The sequence below is a fragment of the Chenopodium album genome, chromosome 8, assembly GCF_948465745.1.
Source record: "Chenopodium album chromosome 8, dcCheAlbu1.1, whole genome shotgun sequence".
Taxonomy (NCBI): domain Eukaryota; kingdom Viridiplantae; phylum Streptophyta; class Magnoliopsida; order Caryophyllales; family Amaranthaceae; genus Chenopodium; species Chenopodium album.
The window spans coordinates 20,152,822-20,176,564 of NC_137841.1; the positions used below are offsets into that span (position 1 = coordinate 20,152,822).

Sequence of the window (23,743 nt, forward strand, 5' to 3'; positions counted from 1 at the left end):
CCTATGTTTTTGACTCATTACGGATGGTCTTTCCAATGAGAACCTTTTTATGCATATGACAATAATGTTAATCAAAATTACGCACATGAAATACTTAGAACTTTTCGAGTCTCATCCACTCATTCTAAATCATTGCCGAAACAAATTCAGGAATTAAAATAGAAATCCTCCCCAGCGGAGTCGCCAAAAACTGTAGGGAATGGTTTCAAGCCTTTAAAATCCCACTAGCTTGAACCCCACTGTGATCATACACTAAAGTACGGTGGCGCCCAAAAGGGAAGAAGATAGAGCAAAAGAGTCGCCAACAAGTTTTTAAGGAACTTGTAAACCGTTCACGAGGTGAAGGTTACACCCCTTAACGATCCAAGAGATCGTCAACTCCATAAGGTCATGAACCAAATAAGGGTTCGGGGATGATGGTACAAATCCAACCTAAAAGAGATTGAACCTGCCCTAACAATAGGCCTCTACTTTATTCTGCTCGTATTCATGTGCGCTTTTTGATCAACATGCAATCAATAGGTTAACCCTAAACCTGTTTAATCTATGTTGGTTGAATTTAATGCACAAATAAACTATTATTGGCGATCACTTGAATTATAATCACAATTAACCCTAACAAGATTATTAATTATCTTATTAAGCGTGATTGCAAATACCAATTCCCTTTAACATGCAATAAAGGTGATCAAGCAATAACAATATAAAATATGATACATATCAAGCAACATAATAAATAAATAATCAATATCATGAATAATAATTATAATAAATAACAATTACAATAATTATCATGTTCATGTTAATATTAAAGCATAATAAAAATAGCAAAATCCTAGGCATGATACTAACAAGATTAATAACAAGCCCTAGCATGTCACTAAGCAATAAAAATCAAAGCTTTAGCCCTAACATGATACTAACATAAATAAATATTAGGAAGAGAATAAAAGGCACCATAGAAATCATATTTAATATTAAAATTACCCTAGACATGATACTAGGAATCAAAATAACAATGTAAACATGATATCTACATCATAATATCAATAAAAACCAATAAAGTACTTACTTGGATGCCTCGTACCTCTTTCTAATTACAAAATACACACGTTAGTAACTTCAAGGAAAATAATAAACAAACAATTAAATTAAATAATTGAAAGAGAGATTTGGGACCAAACCCTCAGAAATTAAAACCTTTCACGTCTAGGGCGAAGGCAACTTCGAATATGGCTAGGCGTATCAAGATCTTGCGAATGCGGAATTTTGTATTAAAAAGCAAAGAAGAAAGCATGCATGAATGTTACTGAAAAGAATTGAAGAGAGTTGATGATCGATGACGAAGATAGTTGATAAAAACTTAAGAATAAAGAGAATTGGTGACCCTTGATGATTGAAAACGGAGTTTTTGATACGATATTTATAGAGAAAATCATCCAAAAAAGATAATTTATCAAAACAGAGTCTGAAGACCACAAAACTAACTTGGCGCTAGCCCTGGCTCATTGGCGCCAGGACCAGTGGCTAGCGCCAGGCGCCAATGCTGGCGTCTGGCGCCAATCCTGATTCCAGGCGCCAAGGCCTGGGGTTGGACGCCAAACCGGCTTTCAACGCGTTTTCGAAAATCTGATAAATTTCCCGTACTGGAAGATAAAATAATATAATTTCAGTCGAAAATGCTATTTGATCTAATTAAAACTCTGAAGAATCCTAATTGAATTAAGAATGATAAGACCTTCTAGAAGACCAAAACCATTCCTAATTACATTAGGAATGATAAATCATATTAGGCCCTCCCCTAGATCATTGGGCCGTACTTAAAACTCAAACCAGGCCCAGTTTAGTAAATTGGCCATAACTTCCTCAATATTCATCGGAATTGGGCTTATAATATATCGTTGGAAAGGTCTTTGCAAACCCCATCCAACTACACCACTATTGGACCCATATTATGGACCAACCAAACTGGATTGGCTGTTTTCTTAAAATAAAGTTTTCAAAAACAGGGAGAAGAGAAAAAAAAAGAAATAAAACTTTCTGCAACACTAGACCTTTCCACACTTTCGTTTCATTCGATTATGATTCGACGTGAAAGGTACTCATCACTGGGTTTGGTTTTGGGGAGACACATTTGGGTGTCTACAGATATGCTCATAGGAAAACATACAATTCTAGCCTATATGCCCTTTCTTTCATACCCAATCTTACCACATGCTTCCAAAAACAATTAACACCTAATTACATACCTTAATTCCTTCGCATATCTACACACATAATTTTTTTAAATCAAAATTTATTTTCGAAAATTAATTGTTTGAAATAATATAAATTAAATTTAAAATAAATCGGCCCTTATTTTTGAAAATAAGATAAAAAATTAAAAAAAGTTTCGGTCCTTAAAAAAATTCAGACCTCTTAAAAATATTTTCAAAACTAGTTAAATAAACATTTGGCCAAGTTGTAAAACATAGGTACCTAAAAAAACATTCTTGGCTTTAGTGGTAACTAAAACCAACTAAAGCTCCCAGATACCACTTTGTAATACCCTGGAGATTTCCTCCTTTTAAAATACTCTTTCTACTCTAAATAAAACTCATTTTAGGAAATAACCAAAATATACCTTGCCACCGTGATAACTGCTAAGGCTATTTTCAAAGTCACACAGCGGAAGATAAAACTAAAAACAAACTTTTTTTTTTAAAAAAAAAAAAACTTGAATTCACAACCTCTGAACATAAGTAAAATAAAACGTTCACAAGTTGGAATGAATAAAAACATGGTCCTTTTACAACCAACTTAAAATAAAGCGTAACAATGTTAATTAGTCCATGAATGATAAATCACCAATTCAAAATAAATATAATACTAGGAAAGCATAACTAGTAACTCTCTGCACTCATTTCCTTTATGCTCTTTATATTTCAAGTACTTGTCACTTTCTCTTTATTTCAACCTCTCTACTCACCATATAAATTGGTCATCATAGGGTCAATTCAAAGGAAAGCAAAATACAAGCACAAGATTACAAATCAGCAAAAGTTGAGTACATGTGCACCACACTAACATGAAAATCCTAGCGTCAATAAATAATGAAACATGCTCGCCATACAAATCACAAAACAACTTACCTTTGACTCATAACTAACAATGTTTATTATTAAATAATAGCTTTGGATTACGCATTAAATGAGTTTCCTTCTTTAAAAATAGCCCATTTAAGTATTGAGCTTCCAATCATATAGGGAGCTACCCCAATTGGTACCTACTATGTCATCTTGTGACAGAATTCTAGCACATTAATGATAAAAGAAAGTACATCGTCCAGTACCCCTGTAGAAACTATGGTTAATATAAAACCCCATAACTCCCTCATATGTTTATACTCAAGGTATATACGTTCCAAGAGTTTAGGTGTGTATCCTCTTATATACACTTTATGTGATTTACTAATTTAACTTGAAATGACTCCAACTAATCAATCAAGAACAAACATAACAATAACCAACACATACTTCCAGTTCATTTTTGAATTAATTAGTGAGCACATACTATTTATTTTCATTAAGCAAAGGTTTCTTGCCTAGTTTTGTGCACAAATTTGCATTGTTACTATGTACCTTGGTGCATAAAAGCACTAATAAACTTATTTAACTCAATCTCAACTTATATGAGGGAATAAATTAATAAACTAACTTCTTGACTCAACCCTAGTAATGTATGGGTGAGAAACAAATTCATCAATCATGCTTAATAATTCTAACTTTAGCTCTTTTAATCTTATAAGCAAAGCTTATTAATTTCATGCTTCCTTGATACTTGAATATTAAACATACTTCTATGATTCATGCATATTCAACTTGTAACATGCCGCAAATAACATTTTCACATGCTTGCAAATTAATTCATGATCAACCAACATCGATTCCAAGCATATAAGCAAACAAACATGCTACAAATCCATCACTTGTAACATACATGACATTCCTAGCATAATACTACGCATACACAAATTGAACAAATGGAGTACCCCTTTCTCTCCTTTTTATACCAGCGACCGGTGAGCGCTCTCCCGTCACCAGCGTCAGCCCTCCCCCCCACCAGTGACCCCAACCTAGCGTCCCTAACCATCACCGACACTACTAAAGCCTGTACATACTTTCTCACTCCTTCGGCACGAGCACTTCTGCTTCTTCTACTCCAGTGCCGACGTCGGACGTTGTCCATTCTTGCTCCCCCCCCAAAGTTGGTGTTGCACGTCCTCCCCCACTACAGTTGCCCTCTCCCTGTCCCTCTTCCCCTTAAACTGCCATCCCGAAACCTCAAAATCGAAAGGTTCGAACCCTAGAATTTTCGATTATGTGGTTTTAGGGTTTTGGGATGAGGGTTTAAGGGAGGAAATTGTGTGGAGATAGTAGGAACAAGGACGAAATAGTTTCGCCGACGTCGGGGATGTCGTTTGGGCGCTGGCTGGGCGGCGACGGGAGGGGAGAGAGATGTTTTTCGAGTGGAGGGAAGGGTTTTAGGGTAGGGGAAGGTAAAACTAGGAAGAAGAGGGGCAGAGACGACATGCGATAAGGGGAGAGGAGGGTGGCCGCCGGCTCCAAGAGGACGTTGGTCGCCGATGAGGGTGGGGGTAAAGGGTTGGGCTACCATGGGGGTGGTGGTGTGGTGGGGAAAGTGGCTCGGGGTTTGGGTTTTTTTTTTTTAAATTTTTTGTTAAATAAAATAATAATAAAATGAACCAATTAGAATATGCCATGTGGCATAATTAGCCTTAATGACTAACGGAGTTGACGTTTGTTAGTCATTTGGGTATTTGATGACATGTTTGTGAAAGTCATGAGTTTATGGTGAAGTTGAAAATTTTCACGGGTATATGGTGAATAAAAAATACTTCATGGGCATTTGGTGAGAAATCCTTTTTTTTAATCTTATTTTATTTTCCTTATCTCATAAGTTCCGACTTTTCTAGAATTCAAGTTCATGTCAAACGTTTAGAATTCTAATCATATTTTAATTGTCATATACTAACAGCCTTCTATCTCATATTGTACTTTTTTTTTATCCATCTTCTAGTTCTTTTGTTTCCCATTTATCTTAATTCTACTCTCCTTATTTTCTATCTATTGTAAATCTATCCTCTCTGATGCAAGTTAAACCTCCGTAAACCTTCCTAGTTAACACTAGTCAAAGCAATCAAATCAAACTTTGGTCAAATTTAAAGTCAAACATTTAAGTCTAATTTTACTTGTTATGATTTAAACCAAAGTCAAATTCTTGAGTCTAACTAGAGTCAAGCTTTTGGGTCAAAATATAATTGAATTTGTAAGTTAAGCTTAGTCAACAACTATGGTCAAACATTTCAGTCAAACCCAATTTTCAAAATAAACTTCCCTTTTCCAAATAAAGTTTTATTTAATATTTTCGGAATTCTAATCCAATGCATGTAAAACCCAATTATTCCACCGAGTGCCAGATAATTATTAAAATATAATAAAAGTGGAGTTGGTTGAATAATAAAAAAAATAAAATAAAAAAGTAAAAGCATGTATAAGTGGGGAGGAGAGAGAATATGATATATATTAAAATATGATATAAGGGGACCACTAGTTGGGAGGAATATGGTAAAAAGATTGTATAAAGTTTCCAAAAAATGAAATGGAGCAATTAATAAAATACAGTTGCAAAAGGAAAGTAGAGTAAGTAATAAAATACGGAGGGAGTACCACAAGATCATTTTAGATGCATTAGTCATTCAATTTGTATAAATTATATACAAGATATAATTTAGATGCCTTATTGTATGTACAAAATCAAACATGTTGATTTCTTACCCTTTTTTTTTTATTATTTTTTATTTTATTAATATGTTATAACATTTAAAGTTTTTAACATTTAATATTAATTTATAAAGATAGAAATATTTGATTTGGTATTTGATATTGCACTGATATCATGATAATTTCCATTATTTACTTGATATATGACACATGTCATTAATCTCAGATTATTTATATAATATTTATAACCCTATAAATACATATTTTCACAAGTTCACATCAGTCAAAAGGCAGACACATTATATGTCTGTCAAAGCTTCCATTGAAAATTTTCCCATATTTTGAATAAATCGTAAATCTTTCTCACAAAGTAGAATAAAAATTAAAACCTCAAATTTTCTATATTATTAAGGTTTTTTTTTTTTTTTCCTTTTCCATTTAACAAAATGTCTCTTCTTTCAAATGCCGACAAGGATCATCCCATGCAACAACACCTTATTGTTCCCATAGATTTTAGCTCAATAAAAAATGTTCCTATATCTCATATGTGGGCACAATGTTTTGAGGATTCAAAAATCAACCCCGATAATGAGAAATCTGGAGCTTTAATCTCTATTCCAATAATTGATCTTGAAGATCCTAAGGCTTTAGGCCTCATTTTTAATGCATGTGAGACTTGGGGGATGTTTCAAGTCACAAATCACGGTGTTTCTAAGGAGTTATTAGATCAAGTCGAGTTTCAAGCTAAAAATTTATTCAATCTTCCATTTGAGCAAAAGATGAAGGTTTTACGAGCCCCTGATGAAGATACTGGATATGGTTATCCGACACTTGCTTTATTTTTCAGCAAGCAAATGTGGAATGAGGGGTTCACTATCACGGGTAACTCTTATCATCATGACGCTAAGAAACTTTGGCCTAATGATTTTGAAGGTTTTTGGTAAGCTCATTTGTTTGAAAGTCATATGATACATTCCATTAAAAAGATTAAATAAAAATTTGTGAAACTAATTAAAATAATCATAATTTATGAAATTAACAATAGAAAATTATGAACCAATTTTTCTTGTTTCTTATATTTTGTTTTTCGTTAAATTTATGAAAAATAAAAATGATAAGACCATACATTTTATTAACAGATCTAGAAATAATATTTATTAGGGTCAAAATAAAGTTGATTATTTTTATGCGGATTCATATAACACATTATTTTATCTAATTAAGAAAAAGAAATCAATTTTAACAAGGGAAATTAAAAAAATATATAAACTAAAAAGGAGGTTATTGACCCCACAAATGGTTAAGGTCACACTGCGTGCATTGTTTATCTCTAATGCATAGCACATGTATGCAATCATTTATTATTATATTTATAAAATTTTAGATATATATCTAAGTTGTTAGCCAAGTGTTGCATAATTTTGTGGAACATTGTTACATATTCCATTTTAATGTGGAAATAACTAGAGTTGTTTATGAATCCAATATAATATTGAACATAGACAATATTAAAAATTCAAAAATTTAAATCCAAATGATTAGGTCGAACCATGAATGGACTTATATAAAATCAGTTCGGACAACACCAGTTTAAGAACTATTTTTCTTTATAATAAATTCAGAAAAAAGGGAAAATAAAAAATGAAATATTATTATTTGATACCCATTTTACCGAATGTGTAATAAGTATCTCATAATGTAATATATTCGTAGAAAATTTAAGGTGATGATTAAACAATATATAAATTTAATTTATAATTTTAATAAAATAAGGTCAAATTTAATACTTGTTTTAGGGGTTTTGGACTAGACCAAACTAGATGACCGGACCTCTTTAGTTCAGTCCAATTTAGAGCGATTATTGAACAACCTTAAAAATGATATCATGGGAAAGGTCCCTCCTAGAGTGCTAGGGAAGTAACTTCACCTAAATATTGTACATACGGGTCTCCCTATATGCTATTTACACTAATTGTCCCATATATTCATACTATTTTCTTGCACACAATTTTATTACCCTAAATATGTTAGTTTAAGATGTATTTGGTTATAATAAACGACTTCAGGTATATTGGATAGTCAAGGTGTCTTTAAAAACTAAATATATCATTATTTCTTGTAAAACCATATCGATTTGTTGTTTTTCTTTATATAGTGAAGTGATATTTGAGTACCAAACAAGGATGAAGGACCTTGGTGACAAACTCAAGAGTTTGATTATCAAATCACTAAACATACCCGAACCTGAAGAAGCTACACCTAAAGATCATATTTTTGCACTTAATCTCAACTCGTACCCGCCATGCCCCGATTCAACCCAAACAATGGGCATAGGGCCCCACACAGATAATCTCCTCTTTACAATCCTCCACAAGAGTGGAAATGCAAGTGGACTCCAAGTATACAAAGACGAATTTGGGTGGGTCTCGGTTAACCCACATCCATGTGCCCTGGTGGTGAATGTCGCAGATCTCTTACACATAATTTCAAATGCAAGATTTCCAAGTGCAATTCATAGGGCACTTATCAACAATAAACAAAAACAAAGGTTATCCATTGCATACTTTTATGGCCTTCCATTAGACTTTGAAGTCTCTCTCTTTTTGGACTATCCAAATTGTGAGGGTCCTCAATTTAAGCCTATAAAGGTGAAAGAGTATGCAAGCCTTAAATTGAAGTACTTAGATTTGGCATTCTCATTTGTTAGGAAAAGTGACTAGGATTAATTAGAGTTAAGAACTTGTTTAAGTGTTCTTTTGTTTCCGTTTTACAATGAGAGGGTTGAATAAATTAAATTTTTACATGAAGAGTAATGTAGTTTACCATTGTTCCTTATATTAATGTTTCAAACAAGAATGACAACATATCGTTTATTCGGACCTCCGTTTGGTAAACGGACCCTAGACTCGGATCCGAATTCGAGTCCGAATCCGACTTGTAATTTTCAGTTCCAAATCCGGTCCGTTTATTCGGACCTCCGAAATGATCCCTTTTTTTTTGTTTTGTTATTTTTTGTTTTGTAATGTGCATATACTATAAATTCTTGTATTTTCATACCGAGTGAAGTATATCATAACGTAGTTAACAAAATTTTGCTACAAAACAAGCAAGCAATTGTCCCAAGTTATAAATCATATGCTCATACTATCAGACTCGGACTCGGGTAAGACTCGGTCGGACTTTGCATAGGGTCCAAGTGCGATCCGCCTCCTATTCGGATTTGGATCTATTTTATTGGATTCGAACTAATTTTATCGGATTCGAATCGAACTCGGATTGAATTGTCATCCCTAGTTTCAAATATATGTTTCATGATTTTTATGCTTATTCACAAGTAGAGACACATAAATCTCACTTAATACCATGATTATTATTATCAAATATTGTGAATTAGTACTTTTTCATCAATAAATGTCATTTCTTTTCTGACAACTTGTATTTTTGTTAAATGATCACCTTGGAGCAATATTTAGTGACAACGAGTACCATATTTTACACGGAGTATTTGTACTTTTTTTTAGTACTATGAGTCAATTTGACAATAAAGTGATAACAAAAAGAAATAAAAAGGAAAAGAGGAAAAAAATCAATCAATCTTATAGAAACACGTCTAAATGTCTGATACTAAAATTCCTAATTCAAATTAATTCTATCCTATAAATATGGGACCCATTCTACGAGTTATGGGAAAAAATTAATTCTCTTTAAGCATACTTACTACGCACTAACTGTAGGCGTCAATTGAAGCATGCGTACTTAAGCATGTGGTTCATATGTTTGACAATTATAGTAAGTGAGACTTGACATTTATGATTAGTGACAAAAAATAGGGAGCTGCTAACAAGTTTATTAGGAACTTGTAAACCGTTCATGGATCATTAAACTCAACCACGTAAAGGACAAACAAAAAGGCAACAACGATTTGATCCATGAAGGTTATACCCTATTCATAATCCATAAGATTACTAACTCCATATTGTCACGAACCACGAATGAAGGATCGGGGATGACGGTACGAAGTTGAGTCATGGAAGTCAACTTTGCCCGTTTTTCCTTCTACGCGATTCTTGTAGTGAATAAATGTTTCTTGTGATTTCGAATACATACAAATAAGGATTCAATTTGCTCCAAAGTAATATTACTAAGTTAATTAAATATAATGCTGTAGGCGTCGTTCGAAGTGCGCCAATGTAAAAAGCATGTGGTGAATATGCTTGACACTCTTAGGAAGTGAGAATTGACATATACGATTAGGGACAACGATTAGGGACAAGGAAAGTAGGGAGCCGCCAACAAGTTTTTAAGGAACTTGTAAACCGTTCACGGATCATAAAAGACAACCACGAATAAGGGACAACGATAGGCAACAATGATTGACCCGTGAAGGTTACACGCCATTCATAATCCATGAGATTACTAATTCCATATGGTTCGGAACCACTAAAGGAGGATCGGGGATGATGGTACGAAGTGAGTCATGGAGTCACATTCGCCCGTATTGGTCTCTACTCGATTCTTATAGTGAAAAATAATTCCTGCGATCTCAAAGGCATACAAACAAAGATTCAATTTGCTCCAAACTATTATTAGGCTAAATTGGTTTAATATTAATGCAACATATAATTCTAAAATATTGTGATCACTTGATTATACAACAAGATTAAAAAGGATCCTAAACCGATTGTCCAAATTATCTTATTAGGCGTGATTTTCAATTACATATTCCCTTTAACATGCAACATGGTGATCATAAAAAATAATAATAGAATAACATCAATATTGGAAGCAATTCAACAATAATAGCGTTAGTCAAATTAAATATAAAATAACCTAATCATGATACTAGCAATAAGAAAATAAAACAAGAGTAATTAAATTAATTAATTACTCACATTCCGCGCGTTCCTTTAAATTGCTACATCATGAATAAACTGTTAGTAACTTCAATAAAAATATAAAGTAAATGGAAATTAAATTAAATTAAAAGTAGAGTTGATTTGGTCCAAACCCTCAGTTATTTGTACCTTTCACGCCTTGGTTTAAGGACGGAACCTCGGGTTAAGTATAGACTCCTTGGAGTGCTTAGGAGAATTGTTATGGAAGAATAAGGAGGCTAGAAATTAGGTTAAAGAGGGAGAAGAAAATGATTTTTGGTGTAAGGTGAGAGAGAACGATTATTGGTGCCACGAACTGCAGAAAGGGGGGTCCTATTTATAGGGAAAATGAGCAGAGGGAACACGCGGAACCCTAAAAAGATAAAAACCCTAAAAAAAAATATCGTGTCACGGCAAAGAGCACCGTGACACGATGACAGGCACCGTCAGACGGGGGAAGATCCCGTGACACGGGGAAAAACTGAGTGACGCGGGAAATAATTAGGTTACGGGAAGTGAAAACGCGTTTAGGGATTACGCGGAGAAAACACGAAGCAATCCCGTGGCACGGGATGTGCACCGTGACACGGGAAGAAATGCCGTGACACGACATTGTCCACCGTGACGCAGTGCAGTATGCTGTGTCACGGTGTAAAAAGTACGCGGAAATTACACGGAATATCCCCGTGTCACGGAATGGGCACCGTGACATGGGAAATTGCACCATGACACGGTGTAAAATCCCGTAACACGGGAGAAAATTGTGCAGAAATACAAAAATGGGCACCGTGTCACGGGAATCAGCCCCGTGACAAGTTAGCTTTTGCCGCGTCGCGACATTTTTGCCGCTGCGCGGTAATTTCAGTTTTTTACCCGTTTTTAAAATAATCATAACTTTTGATCCGTAACTTGGAATAAGGCATATAATATATCATTGGAAAGATTATCAAGTCTACTTTCTAACCCAAGTAGAATCAAGTCAAAATGATATATAGATTTTAAGATATGGTCGTTTTAGTGGAAGGGTGTCGGTTTTAGGCCGAGTTTAGTGTTTTGCTCATATCTTTTTCGTTATAGCTCGGAATTGGGCTTATGATATATGGTTGGAAATATTATTTAAAGGCCTATCCAACAAAATAATAATTGGATCAAAATTGTATAGTCATAAAATCAGTTTCTCTCAGTTTTGCGATGTGGACACGAAAAGTGGAAAATAGGTTATGGTTTAGGGAAATGGGCTAGAAATTGGATTGGTTCATGAAATATATTGGATAAAACATGAAGTTAAGCACTCCAAAGATTAAATACTCAACTCGACCAATAATGGCGGTGAAAGGTGTTCATCAACGGGTTTGGTTTTGAGGAGACATTTTTAGGTGTCTACAAATGCACATAAAATTCTAAGTATCGTGATCACTTATTTAATTCTTCAAAATTAAAAGAGAACCTAATCCGGTTGTCCAAATTAATTTATTAGGAGTGATTTTCAATTACATATGTTTGATTAACCATGTGAAGTGGTGATCTAGATAAATAAACTAATACGAAAAAAAATATTAGAAGCAACATCATAATATTAATTAGAACATCCAAATCATAATAATAAACCTAAACGTGATACAAGCAAAATAAATAAGTTATGCAATTACTTACATTGCTCGTGCTTCTTTAAATTGCTACATCATGTAAAATCGTTAGTGTAGGGAATATTTCAAGCATTACCCCAAACTTGAACCCCACTGTGATCATACACTAAAGTACGGTGGCGTCCAAAGGGAAAGAAGATAGAGCAAAAGAGTCGCCAACAAGTTTTAGGAACTTGTAAACCGTTCATGAAGTGAAGGTTACACCCCTTAACGATCCAGGAGATCGTCAACTCCAATAGGTCTGGAACCATGACTGGTAGTTCGGGGATGAAGGTACAAATCCAACCTAAAAGAGATTGAACCTGCTCTAATAATAGACCTTTACTTTATTCTGATCATATTCATGTGCGCTTTCCGACTAACATGCAATCAATAGGTTTACCCTAAACCTGTTTATCTATGTTGGTTGAATATTAATGCACAAATAAATCTATTATTGGCGATAACTTGAATTATAATCAAACTAACCCTAAACAAGATTATTAATTATCTTATTAAGCGTGATTACAAGCTCCAATTTCCTTCATGCATAAAAGGTGTGATCAAACAATAACAATAAAATATAATCAGGCAACATAATAACAATAACAATAACAATTATAAAAATAATCATGCTTTTTTTTTGTTTGAAGAATGGTAATAGTCTCTTTCTTTGTATTCCAAAAAGTCTTATATTCATTATATTAGTGTCAACTTTAAATTCAAAAAAATAAAAATATATACATATATATAAATAAAAACTTTTTGAAATGTATGCTAAGAAAGATATTTCCTCCCTAAAGCCTAAATTCCAAATATCCAAAGCAGCAAAATCTAAACATAACTTTACCGAATAGAGGAAGTCATAGTATATCCCCATCAAGTGGCAAAATCGTAAATAAATCATCAAAATATATTTACTCTGAGGTTGCGGGTTCAAATCCCGCTCCCCGCTCCATTATGTACTCATTAACCGGTAATAATTGAAGACATTAATCGATAAACAATTGCATTACAGTTTACAAATCATTTATTTTAGACAATGAACGTTTATTAAGATCATTTAACAATATTTAGTTGAACGTGTTTTAAGATGAAAAACAAAATCCTGTCAATATCTATATTGAGACGATTTAAACAAAATCCCACAACAATGTTTTTTCTAAACACATAAAATTCGTTTAATTTAAAAACCAAAACTAGAAAACCACAGCGATTCCAAATGATCCCGAAATATATAAAAACTTACTCGTTGAGGATCGCAACCGGCTCATCAAGAGCAGGGTCAAACAGGGCAACCCTACGAGACTCACCAATCTGATCCTTGACCAAATCATCAATGGCGAGAACAATCGGAACCGACATGTTGACAAATGAACCATCATCAAGTCGGAGCGAATTGAAATGAAGCGTTTGGAGGAACTCATTTTCTTTCATGAACCCAGAAAGTGGGCTAGCCCACCCTTCACTAAGAATATGAACCCATTGTAGATCGATCTTAGTAAGCTTGATTCTTGGAAGTTCAATTGCCTCCCTCTTTTTCTCTATCTTGAGGGATTCATCAACTACCAGTTCAACAAGATTACCTCCATCGGGCGAAATCAGCTGCGATGCGACTCGCAATCGCAGCTGGGTTCGAACCCGAGGATTCGAGTTTCTAGTTGAAAATGGTAAATTATTTGGTGAAACAAATTTGGTTTTCGACAGCTTTGGAAATGAGATGGTTTGATTTGTTGGGGTTTTGGTGAAAATAGCTGCCATTGAAGCCATCTTTGGTTGTTTGTTTTTAGAATTAGGCCTGTCTTTTTGCCCAAGCCTAAGGTGTTGTTGCTCAAATGACAAAGATTTGTGGGTTTATATATACAACTACTACTCGTAATTTATGTGTTCTATGATTCTAAAATAAATTAAAATGAAATGAAACATTATGGGAAATTATTGGAAATAAAATATTTGTGAAATTGTGTTATGGAGGTTGAATCAGTTTTGCGTAAGTGCTTTTGTTTGGTTTTTCTAATTTAATAATGGGGCATAAAAGACAGAGATGAACTTGGAATATTCAATATTGACTATTGAGTTATCTTTGGTAATAATGGTAAAATTGGTCAATATCATATATTCCTTCTTACAATTTTATACGAGTAACATTTTTTTTTTGAACGGGAACAATTTTATAACATAGAGATTGGGGATTGATTTTAATTTCATAAAATGTGTGAATCATGAGATTATATTTGTCAAAAAGACAAAAATTGGAATTTGATATGTTTGGGATTAATTGTCAAAATTGTGTGAATCATGATTATTTTACCTATAGCGAATACTTTGTAATACGTAGTACGAGTATTATTTTTTTGATACAATAATACGTAGTATTTTATAGAATAATAATATTTGATAAATTTGGAAATAATCCTACAAGTAATAATTATCTCAGTTACCCATGATCACCGGTGCAATTGTGATTCAAATTTAATCATGTACTTTCTTTATACTATGTACGTAACAAAAAGGGTAATGCTATTTACTTTTGGAAAATGTATAAAGTTAGGAATTCATGACAAAAACACACTAATTACACCGATTTGCGCGTGTTTTTGTCATGATTTTCTAAATTTAAACAATTTTCAAAAGTAAATTAAATGCTTATATGTAGCCCTTAGGGCTATGTATATCATTTTCCTAACAATAATCCTTTATACTTTGCTTAATCAGTTAATCCTCAGTTTCTCACATAGAATGAAAAACAAAAACTATATTATGCGACGAATCTAAGAAATGCCTTAAGGTAATTCGTGACCAAGGTCCAAGGGTATAGGCGCAACCGCGCAAGGAATAATTGACTAGTCATCTAACACTATGAAACATAATTTTTTGGATATATAATTTTGGATACCTTTTAATTTAAAGGAACGTTTCGGGAAAGAAAGTTTTCCAAGTGTGTTTGGCTTCTTTTTATAATACGAGTCAAATGAACCTGGATTCATTTTGGGTATTTCTCTTACGGAGTAGGAATTAGGAAAAAGCTTGATAGGAGGATAGAGATGGGAATGAACCTAGACAAGTTTCAAGAATTTGTACATGCTTCAACAGTTCAACCTACTACTTTATCACTTATATACAAATTAAATCGTCCACAATCAAATAAAAGCAGCTAATTAAGTAATACTTTTTGGATAACCCACTATAGAATCAAAGAGCCAAATTGTGATTTGGACATTTGGTATGTACTTTTAATTTTAATTTTTTTTTTTAGAATGGTATGTAAAATAGCTTGTAAAAGACAAATTAACCCCTATAACACTGATTGATAACCTCTACAATATTGACCAAGTAATTCCTATAACACTAACAAAGTAACTCCCGTGATGGTCAACCATAAGGTGTAACGAGCTACTTTTTTTTTTTTTTTTTTTTTTTGAAAGACGTGTAACGAGCCATGTTTAGGGTAAAAATATCCTAGACACATGGACTAATGAGAGAGCTCCACGTGTCAAGGGCTGGCAGGTCATCGAAGACCACTCACCAGCTGACACATGAAAATCTCAGATCTTCATCAGAATTGCGGCTTTCAAGGGCCCAATTCCCAAGAATCTGCACTTTACGGCACGACCCATCAGTTCTAGGTCAGAGTGACATAGGGAGGGGCACATTTCCCAATGACCCTATAAAGGGAGATATTCCCCCATTTTGGGGACATCTACAATCATTTACTAAACACATATTCTCTGATCAGAAAACACCTGAGCTTGGAATCCAAGCAGATACCCACCTAAATTTCCGCACTCTTTATTCCTTCTCAAGTTACTAACTTGACCGTCGGAGGCGGAGCTCCAACAACCGGAGTCTCCGTGTTTTGCAGGTGCAACTCGAGCCGGACCAGACTTCGTGACGTAACTCTCCCAAGGGACAAAAACACCCAAAACATTTGGCGCCGTCTATGGGGAGAGTACCTCAAAGATGGTTCAAGAGTCTGTACCACTTCCTGATCCAAACAATCTACAACCGGTTATTCAGCCGAAAAACACAACTGTTTCTCAACCGGTACATCAGCCGAAGGTCTTTACTGACCAAGATGATGATGATGACAATGTGGAGACGTATGTGGCCAAGGATGGCTCATTCATTTCCATGTACACCCGTTCCAGAGACCAATTGGAACGACACACTAACCAGGCGGGTCCAAGCAGGTCCTCTGGGAGGCTAGAAGGGGAAACCCAAACGGCCAGAGGATCATCTCCAGTCACCCGGGACGAGCTCATGAAATTCATGAACTCCTTCAAGGGTGAAATTAAGGATATGATCAACAAAAACAAGGCTGGCTCTAACAAGGGTCAGCCGGCTAAAAAGACTCCTCTAGCTGAGAGGAAGAAGCCGGTCAAGGACAGGCGGCCAACTCCTCACCCCAAGGAGAAGGAGAAGGCAGCCGCAAGACTTGATTGGTCTAAGATCCTTTTACCAAAGGTTCTTCTGCGGCACACCCGGCATGATCAGCCGGAAGCCAGCAAGAAATCTATCTCCGACGCTCGGCACATCATTGAGCGGAGGAGACACCAGCAGCTGTCTGAATCAGCCTCGACCTCGACCTTTCCAGACAGTTTCAAAGAAACTTCTGTAAGGAACTCACAGTCCTCACATGAGAGTCAGACAAGCGGCAAGTCCGTCCACACCGACCCTTAGATGATGATTGGGTATGCCCCGTATGCACCCCAGGCGCAATATGGGCAGTATGGCCTTCAATTTATGCAGCCGCCTCCTTTCAGAGGTCAGGTGGCATATAACAGCGTCCAGCCATAGGGCTGGCAGCTCCGTCTGCTTAAACTTGGCGAACAACCTTCTGCGTTCACCAAGAATATAACCGAGGTGGCCTAGCCGGCCAAGGTTAAGAATGTGTTGGTGGGAACCTATGATGGTACCTCCAACCCAGAAGACCACTTAATGGCATACACCAACCTCATGTGTTTAAAGGGTTGGGACGATGCCACTTGGTGTTGATGTTTCCCAACTACATTGAAAGGCATTGCCCAACCATGGTTTGACAACTTGCCAGCCGTCTCTATTGATTGCTTCAAGAAGATAGTTTGCTTGTTTGCCACCAACTTCTCAATGAGAATCCCTGCTAAGAAAACAAGTCTTGACTTAAGCACCATTAAGCAGGGTGAGAGAGAAGGGCTATGCTCTTATGTCAGGCAGCTCAACCTGGACAGAATCCAGATCCAGGGACTGTCTGACGAGGTAGTATTCATAGACTTCTTTAAGGGTCTGAGAGACGGGTCGAACTTTAAGTTTGACCTCGTCAGAAAAGGGGCATTTACGCTATAGGCAGCCCTAAGGGAGGCGGAAAGCTATATTCAAGCAGCTGACCTCTGTACGCCTGGTAGCCAGTCGGACTCCAAGAAGTCTGACAAACAAAAAGAAAGCCAGTCTGCTTAGCCGGCGAAGAAGAAAGAAGAGAGCAAGAAGAGAAAAGAAGTCTGGGCGGTTAGTGATTCTGACCATCCGTCCCAGAAGAAAAAGAAAGAATTTAAACCGTACGTCCCTAGGTACGAGTTTAACAAGGACTGCAACTCCAACCTCATGGAGATAAAGGACCAGCTGTCTCTTGAGAAGCCGAATCCAATGAAGAGTTCCGTCTAGTCACGGAACAGGAACAAATTTTGCCAATACCATGAGGAAGTTGGCCATGACACCAACGACTGCTTCAGCCTTCAACGGGCGTTGAACCGTCTGTCTGACAAGGGGATGTTGAAGTCCTACATTTCTAAGTCCCCAGGAGAAACTAAAAAGAAGAACATGTAGGAGTTTATAGGTACTACGCAGCGGAAATAACATGAATCATATTCATAAAGCACCTAAACCAAGGATCATTGCATAACACATAAAGAACACATAATTGTACCTTTGAAGTGTGATTCCACATGCGATCGAGCAAGAACAAGGGGAGATAAAGAACCTCAAGCGTGATTCCTCTACTTGGTCCACGAGCACATATTAAGACCTCCACTAATGCTAGTTAGTTGCAATTGAAACCTTCAATTGACCTTCTACGGAGAAGAGCGACATACTAACCAAAAACCACCACGAACCACCACACGCGCCACCAAGGGTGGCCGGCCGTGAGTCCAAAGGGGGAAGGAGTGTGAGCTGTGAGTTAGAGAGAGGATTAGGGTTTTTGGGATTGGTTGCCTTAATGTCAAAATCTACTGTATGTGGATTATGACTGCTTGCATTCAACCCTAGGCATGGATCTTATTTATAGATCTCATCTCTAAATAAGAGCCCATGTCAAAAGCCCAAAACCTAATTCCAATCTAACTATGCTAGCCCAATCCAATTCATGATTAGTTAATTGCTCATGAGGCCCATTAATGGGCCTCTAACTTGCTTAACCCAATACCCTTGTGTGTGACCTCATAGGATCCATTCTAGAGGGCTTTGGACTATTTGAGTAGTCCAAAGATCATCTCTCATAGTCTAGCAACAGAGGATGACGCCCCAAAAGAACGAACTTATTATCTCCAAAATAGTGATCCTTGATATATCTAGTAATTGCACTTATCGAAGACATAACTCCTTCAATCTCCCACTTGTTTGAGACAAGTGCGCAATATTCAAATTCCTTAAGTCATTTTGTGTCGATTTGATAATATGATTGCATCTTATGTAATCATTATTAATCTACAAATCTTTTCTTGAAAACTGAGTTTGAATTACAAAACAAATGGTTACTATGTAACGCATTTGAGCACGGCCATGCATTTTCTGAATTCTCCCTCTTCAAGAGGCAAAAATAAGACACATTTCTAATTAAATAGGTAGACTCTATCCAATCTTGTGGCAACCAAAGATCCCACTCAACTTCTGAAATAACCAGGAAACACCCTTTATAATCTCCAGTTACAGGAAGACGTTTGAATGTACCACAGTTATAACATCCATTGAATGAGATCAATGTTCCACTCATGTCAAAGGAATCCACTAATATATCCGGAAGCTCTATACTTGAACTTCAAAGTAGGTCTATAGTTCGATCATGCATCATTCATGCATATCCATGTGATTGACCGAGCATCACTACGCTCCTATAGCCCATGAAACTGCGCTATCCAATCAATCTTAACATGCTAGTCCAATTTAAGAAATCATTTATGTCCAGTTTAATGATTCCGAACTAGGAACTTAAATAATATATGAATATAGTTCACCTGTGGGGTTTCATTCAAAAGGTCATTAACCTAGTGAGCCCATAAATTCACAATTATTTTGGACATTTTATTTAATCTTGAAACCACGATTAAATAAGATTGAAACTTTGTTTCAATTGATAAACATAATTCTGCAAATGAATGTATTACACATGTAACTTGTTTTTCTCCAAAAACAAATACAACTTCTAATTACATCATTTGCCTCAATCCAGTTTCATTAGCATGTTTCTCATGCTTTGGAAATGGAAGGGGTTTAGTAAGTAGAGTTCATGAGACATTCTCATAAACATGAATTTTGCAATTTCTAAATCTTATAATCATTTTCATCTCCATACACTAAGAATTTTTCTTCGCCCTTTCGCAAGGAACTTAGGAATTTCTAATTTGTATTCCAACATCACATTGGATTTCGATTGAAATCTATCATCACTTGTTCCTAAAACACGTGAATCAAATATATGAGTATAGTCCATGATGTATCTTTTGCAAAATGCATAAGGACCATCACTCAAAATCTTAATTTCATCAACCTTTCTCAAAGAATTGAATCATTAAGCAATGTGCCATGTTACATGGGATTGAAACTCCTTTCAATATAATGTTGAACCTTATAAGAATCTTATCAATATAAGTTCCTTAACCAAACTCAAACATTCTTCGAGACCTATCTATATAGATCTTGAATCCCAAATGTACTCATCTTCTTCTTCAAGGTTTTCATACAAAATGCATTAGCCATTACTTGATCCTTCAATAATTGCTCTCTGTACTAGACCAAGAAGACTTCATAGCTCCCACTAAACATCTTGTACACACAAGACCTTTTCTTCATTTTACGAGAACATCAAACGATTTGATTAACTCACAAAATTAAGAACACTAACTCCATGATGCTATGCATCCCTAGGATTATTGGATCTTTAAACTTTTAATTGTATCATATACAAATCTTATTTCATGAACAATTTCAAGAAAGCGTTTTGAAATCCATCTACCAAATCTTATAAGGTAGAAATCACTAAAGTATCTTTAATAGATCTTTGCAACATGACTAATGTAAAGGTTTCGTCGTAGTCATAGTCATACTATGAATTTGTTGAATACTTTAACAAGTCTTTGCTTTAGTTAGAAAACATTTTTCTTTCTTGTCTGTTTTGCTTACAATGGGTTTCACCCAATTTAGGCAAATTATTCAAGTGTCATACACTTGCTTACAGACTTAGAATCTATTTCAGATTTTCTGGTTTTAAACCACTTGGAGTTATAACTTGTCAAATCATCCTTATTACTTGCATAATCATCATGTTCCAAAATGAACATTTTAGAACTCTTAGTCAATATGAAATCATATTTGTTTGGCTAAGTTTTACATATGCTAGTCATCATTGTGGGTTTTACGCAACAATTGAAACTCATACAACAACTTTGTTTAGTTTTCAATGAGAAACGACAGGGGAGGATGTGCATTTGGAATGTACTACCTTCGACACATGGTTATTAATCCCATTACACTTAATGAGACCACGCGTTGTCATTTGTAACATGAGGTGAATCATGCTCATATTATTGCTTTTATTCAAGATTTTCGAATTAACTTTTCTTGAATTCTTTCAACGCTCTCGAACTATTCAAGATTCTTATACTCCCACTTGCCTTTTGAGGAGGCATATTTTTCATAGGGTGAACCAATCATGGTTTGAACCACGTTTGTTTTTTGCTTTTCTCGAACTCTTTCGAGATTTACACTACTCCCACTTGACCTTTTGGAACAATTTCCATAAGGGCACCTACTTGAGCAACAAACATTTTGTGCTAAGTGTGGTTTGTGTAGTAGTACCCCGTGCTCTATATAGGAATCGAAAGTGCATCAAAATATTTAATACAACTTTTATTCCTTGCTTTGTAGAATGACTTTATAAGAACTTTTCTTATCCATATCACATATGAAGCCTTTGCTACTTTTGATTTGATGTATGTAGTTTTTGTTTGTTGTAAAACGTTTTCACAACTCTTGGATGTTTATCAAGGTCTTGGCTTATATTCTCATTATTACAATCATATCGCAATATTTTGAATGTGTTGCCAAGTACATGTCTTGACTTAAAATTTTCACAATTTCAATCATATTGTAATGTAATCATTATCTTGTCAAGTTGATATTGAACTTCATACTAAACATTTTAAACTTTTCAAAATTTTCACTCTTATGCTTCAACTAAGCACAAGTGATCATATCACAAATGAAGTTTCATTGTCCGTCTCTAACCTTTGAACCTTTGGTTTTCTTACATCGATATGTATTCGACCTTGAGTTCTCATCATTATTTCTCTAAATGGTAACTTAGTCAAAATTTCAAATTAGAATGATAATTACATATATCAATGGATTCATAATCCAATGATATTGAAAGTCCATCCCTTTGATCTTCCGCATGCAATTTTCATTTTCATTTGAATTAATTTACATTTTAGAGACAATTTATATATATATATATATATATATATATATATATATATATATATATATATACACATACATATAGAAACGGTTCAATTATTTCTATCATATCGAACTTTCAACCTATTTAGCAATTCAAAACACATTATGACTCAATGAAGCATAGAATAACATTTATTCCACGTTTTTGAATCTTCGATGTTTAGTCATTACTAACATTGAATAGTGTTTTGATAATTGCAAGAATGAATAACATTTATTTATTCTAGCCAATAACAAGGTAAGGTGAAATATAGGTTCTACTTGTAAAGTTGCAACTTTTGCTTCCAGACTTGTATATTCTACTTGTGAAGTAGCAACATTTGCTTCTAAATTTGTAGATTTATTCCTCCTTTAAATATAACTTCTTCCTTTAGATCAACCATATTGTGCAATGAGTGAGCTAAACAAGACATCATATGTCCAAGAAGTAGCAATATGCTAAATCAATTTCTATAATATACTTTTAAATTGGAACATTTCCATTCTTTTACCTTCCAACTGTTATGAGGTAGTTTCTAATCCATTGGAATTGATCCATTTAATTTGAAACATTTGTTGTTCATAACAACTTTTAGCATGTAAGTAGTTCTAGTTTTGAGAAGTAGCAACTTGTTTGAATTTCTTAGCCTATAACATCTTAATGCAATCCTCATATATTCCTAAACCTTTCCCATTTGAGCCACTTAGAATACTTCTCTTAGTTTCAAAATGATATTTTGCGAACTTGTTTAAGCATTTTTCATGATTTTGCTAAGTCTATTCTATCATTATTCATATTTGAGTTTAATCAAGTATTTAACTCTTATATAAAGTGGATGAAGAATAGTGTCATTTGATCAACTTTTGATCATAGAGATTTCCAATCATTTTCTTATGTTCAATTATATTGAAGATAAGAGATTTTATTGGATTTTTACACTTGTCTTTTAGAGGGTTTGTACCTCTCATCTCATTATATCCCTTGAAACACTTTTCAAAATGAAGATGTGTTGGTATGTCACTCAAACATTTTGAATAAAACCAACCATAGACATGTGACATGGTTTTCTAATACTTGCCTTTAGAACCATCTTAGCAAAATTGGAATATAGGTTTATGGATTATCTTTTAACCTTTTGAGAACGTTTCCCAACTTTATTTTCAATCGAGGAGATTATATATAATAATAAAATTAGAACGATATGTTACTTATAAATAAACGCAAAAATTCAATTATGTTTATTAAAATTTAAAGTACCATAAGTGAATATTAAACTGGTAACTTTAAAACATTTATTCAATGTTAATTGATCCCAATTGAATTAAATGATTCCAAGATCCTTTATTCGTGCAATAATTGACCGGACTTTGGCCCTGCCATCAACCATTACATTTTCAAGGTGAGTAAACTCTTTACTAATTACAACTCTTTGTAATTCTTGGTTGAATAATTACCCATCACATGTTTAATTATTACCCTTAGCTTCAAGATTCTAAACTTTATCTTTAGGTAACCTTGTTGAGTATAACCAATTAAAAGTGTAGAATTTGTCCTACCCCCACTCCCCAATGAAAAATATGATGCCCAGCTTTGGCATGACCCGTCATAAATGTCAAAGGTTTCATCGGGTTTTTAATTGGAAAAGTTGCCTCAATATTACCGGGACCTAGATTTATTATGTTGTGATTAAATATTGAACTCTAGCGCATCATCACAAAACATCAATAAAATCTAACATGCATAAAATACTGAATGCATAAATAAGACATAGCA

The 23,743-nt window shown here is 34.7% G+C and overlaps 1 protein-coding gene and 1 pseudogene across 1 annotated transcript; one reads left to right on the forward strand and one right to left on the reverse strand.

Moving 5' to 3' along the window:
• Positions 1-6,229: 6,229 nt before the first annotated feature.
• Positions 6,230-8,503, forward strand: LOC145642793 (gibberellin 3-beta-dioxygenase 1-like). Its single transcript, XM_081693964.1, has 2 exons — positions 6,230-6,723; positions 7,939-8,503. Exons 1-2 carry the CDS (start codon positions 6,230-6,232, stop codon positions 8,501-8,503), a joined length of 1,059 nt encoding a protein of 352 aa, XP_081550090.1.
• A 5,024-nt stretch (positions 8,504-13,527) lies between these two features.
• LOC145642794 (ATP sulfurylase 1, chloroplastic pseudogene) lies at positions 13,528-14,052 on the reverse strand (annotated as a pseudogene).
• Between the last annotated feature and the right edge of the window lie 9,691 nt (positions 14,053-23,743).

Bases quoted from the DNA above. Each gene is read 5' to 3' on its own strand.
- LOC145642793 (XM_081693964.1), top strand. From the start codon at position 6,230: ATGTCTCTTCTTTCAAATGCCGACAAGGATCATCCCATGCAACAACAC. The intron at 6,724-7,938 runs GTAAGCTCATTT...TTCTTTATATAG, and splicing joins AATGATTTTGAAGGTTTTTG to TGAAGTGATATTTGAGTACC.